Source organism: Squalius cephalus (assembly GCF_949319135.1).
Source record: "Squalius cephalus genome assembly, chromosome: 12".
In the NCBI taxonomy this organism is placed as follows: domain Eukaryota; kingdom Metazoa; phylum Chordata; class Actinopteri; order Cypriniformes; family Leuciscidae; genus Squalius; species Squalius cephalus.
The window spans coordinates 7,681,058-7,688,330 of record NC_137133.1 but is presented as its reverse complement, the minus strand read 5'-3'; the positions used below and the strand labels follow the sequence as shown (position 1 = coordinate 7,688,330).

General features: G+C 35.9%; 2 protein-coding genes across 2 annotated transcripts; one reads left to right on the top strand and one right to left on the bottom strand.

Annotated features, from left to right (window-relative positions):
- The first annotated feature begins 3,705 nt into the window (after window positions 1–3,705).
- tmem251 (transmembrane protein 251) lies at window positions 3,706–5,233 on the top strand. The gene is made up of 2 exons (XM_079887328.1): window positions 3,706–3,843; window positions 4,273–5,233. The coding sequence occupies exon 2, from the start codon at window positions 4,288–4,290 to the stop codon at window positions 4,714–4,716; it is 429 nt and encodes a 142-aa protein (XP_079743454.1). The 5' UTR covers window positions 3,706–3,843; window positions 4,273–4,287; the 3' UTR covers window positions 4,717–5,233.
- On the bottom strand, window positions 5,163–7,217 carry LOC307167953 (uncharacterized protein). The gene is made up of 2 exons (XM_079887329.1): window positions 6,978–7,217; window positions 5,163–6,448 (listed from the first exon to the last, which is right to left on the bottom strand). The coding sequence occupies exons 1-2, from the start codon at window positions 7,171–7,173 to the stop codon at window positions 6,339–6,341; spliced, it is 306 nt and encodes a 101-aa protein (XP_079743455.1). The 5' UTR covers window positions 7,174–7,217; the 3' UTR covers window positions 5,163–6,338.
- Window positions 7,218–7,273: the final 56 nt, after the last annotated feature.

Genomic DNA, 7,273 nt, shown 5'->3' with positions numbered 1-7,273 from the left:
GTCAAAAACGTACAAATTACTCTTTACGTACAAAAAAATTACTCAGAGTAGTACTAGTTACTTTTTAGCCGGCGATAGTTAATGTATTACCAATAAATATTCAATCAAGTCATAGATCCATGTAGAAAATAGCTACTTTCAACACATTTTACCTTATTGACGCAGGACATTAATTAGAGGTCATGGTACTGGGATTTCTAACTTCAATATGACACCTTGAAAAATGTCAATATTCAGTATAATTTTCAATACCATCAGGAAAACCACCATATACTGTATACTGCCATATAGATATTTTTAATATCTACATTTTTGTCCATCCATTTTGTCAAGGCAATCATTATTTTCAAGCTTCAAAAAGCACAAAACTCATTGTAACAGTAACAGTTCAATTCTTCTGAAGAGACACGTCCGCTTTATCCGATGAAGGATTAGGCTTTTGTTTACATATTTAAACATCGATCAATAACCAGTACAATAATCTAACTTCAACATTTGCTCACACTGTGTATTTATCTTTACAATAGTTTTTTTTTTGTTGCAATAGCTCACACAGCACAAGGAAGCTTGATTTCAAACTGAACTGAATTTACAAAAAAAGGCAAGTAAACAGTGAGTGATAAAATAAGACCAAATAAAATAAATTACCTCAATACAGTTGAGGTATTCAAAATATGACAACACAGAATTGTTATATGCAGCAGTGCATGTTAATGGGTTATTTCACCCAAAAATCACTCTCATATCGTTCCAACCCCGAAAACCTGTTCATCTTTGAAACATAAATGAAGATATTTTGATGAAATCCGAGAGCTTTCTGACCCCACATAGACTGCAACGTCATAACCACTTTCAAGGCCCAGAAAGGTAGTGAAGACATCATTACAATAGTCCAAGTTAGGCTACTACAGTGGTTCAACCTTAATGTTATGAAGCAACGAGAATACTTTTTGTGTGCAAAAAACAAACAAAAATAATGACAATAACGACTTTTGTTCAACAATTTCTTCTCTTCCCTTTACTTCTCGGATGCTGTTCACGTAGAAAACACAGTGCATCGCTTACTGATGTCTTTACTATTTTTCTGGGCCTTGAAAGTGGTTATGACGTTACAGTAGGGTCAGATGAATGGGTTTTACGGGTTTGGAACGACATGAAGGTGAGGAATTAATGACAGAATTTTCATTTTTGGGTGAACTAACCCTTTAAGAACCATATAATATGTTGTTTATTTAAAAATCGAACATAAGTGCTGTTTGACCTGTAATGTCTGTACAATGTAGTAATGCAGTTAGACAGACTAGGTTAATATGTACAAATCATACAATTGCCCCATTCCGAAACATTTCTAACAAACATTCACATTGTAAAAAAGGAAAAGAAAAAAGAACCACATTTGATTGTTAAAAGACATCCTGGTGCATTTCACTTACAGCCAATAAGATTTCCTGTAGCATTTTCCATCCAAGGTTGATAACTTTTTACAACGTTTAATTCAAGAGCATGGAGAGATTGGAGCTGGACGTCATTTGACTCTGCAGTGAGAACCAGTTGGAGAGATTCGCGATTGCACATAACATGGCACAGTATGAGAGCGCACACTCGATATCTGAGTCCAGTTCATTCGTATATTTGAGAGCTCGCGTCCAGTTTTCTGCGGTTACATGAATGTGCCCGCCCCTCGCGTTACAAATACTGCGCTCGCGACATTTGCCTTTAAAATATGACATAGAATGATTAAAATTATGCGCAATACCTGCAATCCCGCGCTGACAGGAGGCGGGTGTGTCAAAGTCGCTGTCGGAGCGATGAGATAATGAGAACGCGCAGATGGTCTCAGAAAATGGGTATCGGAACAGATATTGAGTATTGTCAGATCAGTATCGATATGTAACAAAATATAGATATTTTGACAACACTACTATATAGTTTGTTGTTTCTCCAAACTTTCAGTCCATTAATCACTCTGAGCTCCTTGACCAGCTCTTCAAATTCAAAACCAGTCCAATAGGCTATCTGGGGTTTTTATTGGTCCGTTGATTTTACAAGTAGCGAAGTAGATCAGGATACTTAGCTTAATATTTACAGATATTAAAAATATACTCAAAAAAGTACAAGTAGCCTACCCGAAAAAATTACAGTAACGTGAGTAGTTGTAATTCGTTACTTCCACCTTTGCTTTTTGATTACTTTTAGATTACTTTTGACCTAACTTATGACAACACTGAATTTTTATACGCAGCAATGCATGTTAAAGGGTTAGTTCACCCAAAAATGATAATTATGTCATAAATTCCTCACCCTCATGTCGTTCCAAACCCAAAAAACCTGTTCATCTTTGAAACACAAATTCATTTATTTTGATGAAATCTGAGAGCTTTCTGAGCCCACATAGACTGCAACGTCATAACCACTTTCAAGGCCCAGAAAGGTAGCTTAATATGTAGGCCTACTTAAGTACAAGTAAAATTACACATAGGCCTACTCAAAAAAGTAGCCTACAAGTAGCCCGAAAAAAAAAAACTACTTAATTACAGTAATGTGAGTAGTTGTAATTCGTTACTTCCACCTCTGCTTTTTGATTACTTTTAGATTACTTTTGACCTAACTCGTTTATCACATTGATTTGAATAGGATAATCTTGTACCATATTGATATAAAAATACAAAGAGAAAGAAAATATATATTCCATTCTATATTCCAACAACATGAAGTGCATAGGCCTAAATATTACATCATGGTTTCCCAGACTGCATGGGGTTCATGATGGAACTGCAGTTATGTGAGAGAGAAGTAATCACATCATAAAATGTAAAAAATAAATAATTAATATTTTTAAAGAAAACAATCAAAGTAAAAAACTTACTAAAAAGATTCAAATATATTTAATTTGTTTACCTGCATGTCATGTGACCATTAACTGACATCAGAGAACAGAGAACTTAATTAGATTAAAATTATTATTTATCATCATTATTATCTTAATTTTAGTATTGACCTGCTATATCTCAGAGGGTACTTCAAGCAAATATATTAAGTCAAAGAGGTTCAGATGACCAAAAGGTTGTGAGAATTGTGAGAATATTAGATAATCATGTGATTACGAGTATTTTAAAACATAATATAATCTAAAACAAGTCCTTAATTTTTGGAATGGGAATACGTAATCCAGATTACATATAATCTGTTACTACCCAGCACTATTGACAGTATTTTCAAGCTTGGTCGACATACTTCCCACACGTTCACCATTGCTATGACTTCCTCTCAGCAGCAAACACGACCGGTCCCGCCTGACAAACGTGTAATCTACCTTTTATCGCTACTGAGAATGGTGAAAATGTATATTAGGTACAAGACCAGACCCACCACCAGCATCATGTGTTTAGGGCCTATAATGATTATTCTTATTTTTAAAGATAATTGTTATTCTACCCCATTACCACCATAACAATTCTAAAAATCTTTGTGCAATATTTGTGGTTCCTGTAGAAGGGCAACATAGACAAAAAATTGTTGTGGATGTTTCAAATTCAAATTAAAAACAAGATGACCTGCTGATTCAGATTATACCAGTTCTGTCAGTTAACATGAACACAAATCAACTCAAATTGTAAGCAAAAAATAAAAACATTGCATATATGACAGGAAGGCTCTAGGGGGCAGTAGAGTCCTTTGTGAGGTTTATAATAAAGTCTCCGAAGATTCACAGGAACTTCCCGGATGTTTGCCATTCCAGGAAGTGGGTCCTATGACAACAATCCTGTGACAGGGTTGTGTGTTTTGGATTGAGAAACGTATTGCCCTGAAAACCGCGCAAAATGGATTGATCGTGTGATCACAGTAAGTAACACTTAATGTAACATAATGAAATCATGTGTTTAGTCGATATGATGGGGGCGTATTGCTATAAATTGACTCAACAGTAACGTTACTAGTCAACAGCTTTAAGAAATCTCCATATGGTGTGTGAGCCTTCTTCTGTTTAAAAGACTTCATGTTTGTTTCTTCAGTGTTATATTTAATAATTCGATTAGTAATGTGTTTCGTACAACGTCAAAAAAGCTAATTGTTTCGAATAATAAGTATTTTATTATTTGCTGTACGTTTTATATTTGATAATATAATGGTGGTTTACAGTTGAAGTTGAGCTCCTTTCATTTATTTCCTGAAACCAATCAGACCATTGATCACATGGGTTCACAACTATGTAAGTGTTTGGTTTCTTGTCAGCGGTTGCACTGATTGCATTCTCTGACTTTGTTTTTCCAGAGAAGAGCATGGAGAATGATGAATTTCCGCCAGCGGATGGGGTGGATAGGTGTCGGACTGTACTTGTTGGCCAGTGTCGCTGCAGTGTATTATATATTTGAGATCAGCCAAACATACAACCGACTTGCACTGGCACACGTAGAAAAGGCTTCTGGAGCTCAGACAAAATGGTCAGGAGATGCTTCTTCCTCTTCCCCTTCTTCAACCTCATGGACAGTGACTCTGAAAACGAGACTTCTCCTTCTGCCCTTCTGGGTGTGGGCCACCATTTTCCTCATTCCCTACCTCCAGGTGTTTCTCTTTCTATACTCCTGCACAAGGGCGGATCCCAAGACTGTAGGATACTGTATTCTGCCCATCTGCCTTGCTGTTCTCTGCAACCGTCACCAGACCTTTGCCAAGGCCTCCAATCAGATCAGCAGGCTGCAGCTGATTGACACTTGAAGTGATTGTTTAAGATGTGGGATCAGCTCTTGGTGCGATACAAAAGTGCATTCATAAATAAGATTATTATTTTTTAAGACTGGGCCCTGACTTCTTTTGTTTTAGGAATTAAATGAGGGCATCTATTTCTTTTTCTGTTTGAGTCATCTGCAGTTCCACGCCAGTTTTTGTGTGTGTGTGTTTTTTTTTTTAGCAAAAAAGGTTATCAAGGTTTCATACTCTTTCAAACTGATTGGCAAATTTGGTCTGCATTTTAATCAAAGTAGATTAATTACAGGATCCAGATGTATTTTCCATGTCGGCTCAGTCTTAAAGTACCTTTTCTAGATTTAATTGAAACTAAGAAATTAAATTCAATTTGATATATGAACTTTAAGTAGCCTAAATGGAGGCAATTAAGCCATAGTCCAAGATGTGGAGAATGTTGATGGGGCTGCATGAACTACTTGAATTACACTTCTAAAGATGGGTAGATTTCCTATGAATCAAAATTAATCAAGAAGTGTAAATGTTTCCAGAGGCCAATGGATTTTTATTGTTTGTTCTCAACTCCAGTGGACACTGTATTAGAGGAAAATAAGAAAACTACTGACAGTGGTACCACGTTTCCCATTTGTTTATAAGTGTCCATCTTTTTACTTGTTTTGAAAATAAAATGCACTCGAGGAGAGAACAATGAAAGAATTTGTAATAAAAAACTTTTGTATTAAAAAAAACAATCTGTGATGAATACATTTTAATATCAGTATTTTGTTCAAGTATGATTTCTTGTCAGCTCTAGTCATGGAAAGATAGTACATTTCCTTTTATTTCTTAATTTGTGTTTATTTGACAAATACTAATTCTGTATCATAGTGATATTCAAGTGTCCTCAGAGAAAAGACATCTGTGTGTTTCTGAAAACAAGTTCATATTCATGTCTTGTGAAATAGTGTGCTCGATCTCATGTCTTATTGTTGAGGGATATCAGTATCATTTTACAGCGTGAATAATCTTATCTTGCATAAGAAAGGCAAAGGTTTATGGGTGTGGTAGGTTGTCATGAGTCTGACCATGGGTCTCAACATTAGATTGTGCCACAGACCCAAGTGTTTCGATCTTTAAAATCACTTCTTTTGTGGTTATAATGCGTTTGGTTACATGTGGATGGTTTTATTGATCTGTTTAAATGCTAAAAAAAGGCAAGTTGTTTTTGTCTAAAAGGGCTTGACTGTGAATTTATAATGTTTAAAGGTACCTGTTGATTACTTTCCATTGCAATCTTAATACACTGTGGTTTGAAACAACTCTGGATTCTGACAAAAATCAATAAAGAAATGTAATGTGCGGTGCATATTCTTTTGAAATTGTTACACTGACAATTTATTGCGCAATGGTTTATTATTGAACCAATGTCAATTTGTAACAGTTTATAACAGGAAAAGTGTAATGATAAAACAATTTCCCCTTTGCGCTATTATGTTTTTCCTTTTATAAGAAACTGAAGTTATCAAAAATAACATCAGATATTTTTTATGGAAGCAAAATCCCACTGCTGTCATAAAAGTAAAAAGGAGAGTAATTATGTACAAACACCTTTTTATGCAATAAAGGCCATAACAGAAGAATGATAGTTCTGAAGATCACGGCCGTAAGGTCTTTATCCTCTTGTTTGGAGGTTCTGACTTTGACTTTTTTTTGGTGGTCATTCCTGTGGTACTATCCTCTTCGTCACTGTCCTCGTCCTCATCATCTATAACATGGGTTCAAAAAGAGAAAGAAAAGTTACAAATAATTGCTGAACTTGTTTACTGGCACCTTGAGCACAGACACTTATTAAAGAAGACATTCAGCAGATTATTGCATTCAAATTTGAAGTTGATATCACAAAAAATACCGTTTCCATAACGCAATGTCCAATTTCAAAACGGGTTTCAAAGGGGGAATGTCTAAGCTTTCGAGTGATACCCAGTTCATCATGATTGCAGGAATATGTAATAGGGGGGGGGGAAAGGCAATAAATAAAAAGTGTGCAAAGTGTCTTGCTACCGGGACACTGACAGTTAAATAATAAGAATAAGGAAGTAAATAAAAAATGGTAGCCTGTTAGGTCACTAATGAACATTTCTGATAAGCGACAGAGGAAAGGAGCTCGCTGACACCTACAGTGCAATCACTACACAACAATACACACAGGTTTTAGCCACTTTGCAAGTGTTGTGTTTTTTATTTATATATGTTGGTTTCCCACGAACGACCCAGTCTTCATTTTAGCATCTTACCATCCAGAACCCCTCTGCTATTGTCCGTTGAACCCTTTTCCTGCTCAACTAGAGCCGTCAAGACTACCGATATATCGGCATTTAATTTCTTGATGCCAGTTAATAGTGATTTCAAATCGCCATCTACTTGTACTGTGAACTGGTTTGTCTGTCCATCTCTGTACTTCAGCTCTCCGTTCAGCTCGCACGCTGCCATGTTGAAGATGCACACTGCCGCTCGGTTGCCAGATCTTACAAGAAATACACGCAACCTGGACTATAACTAAACTTGTTTGGGGAGGCGTTATTTCTGAACT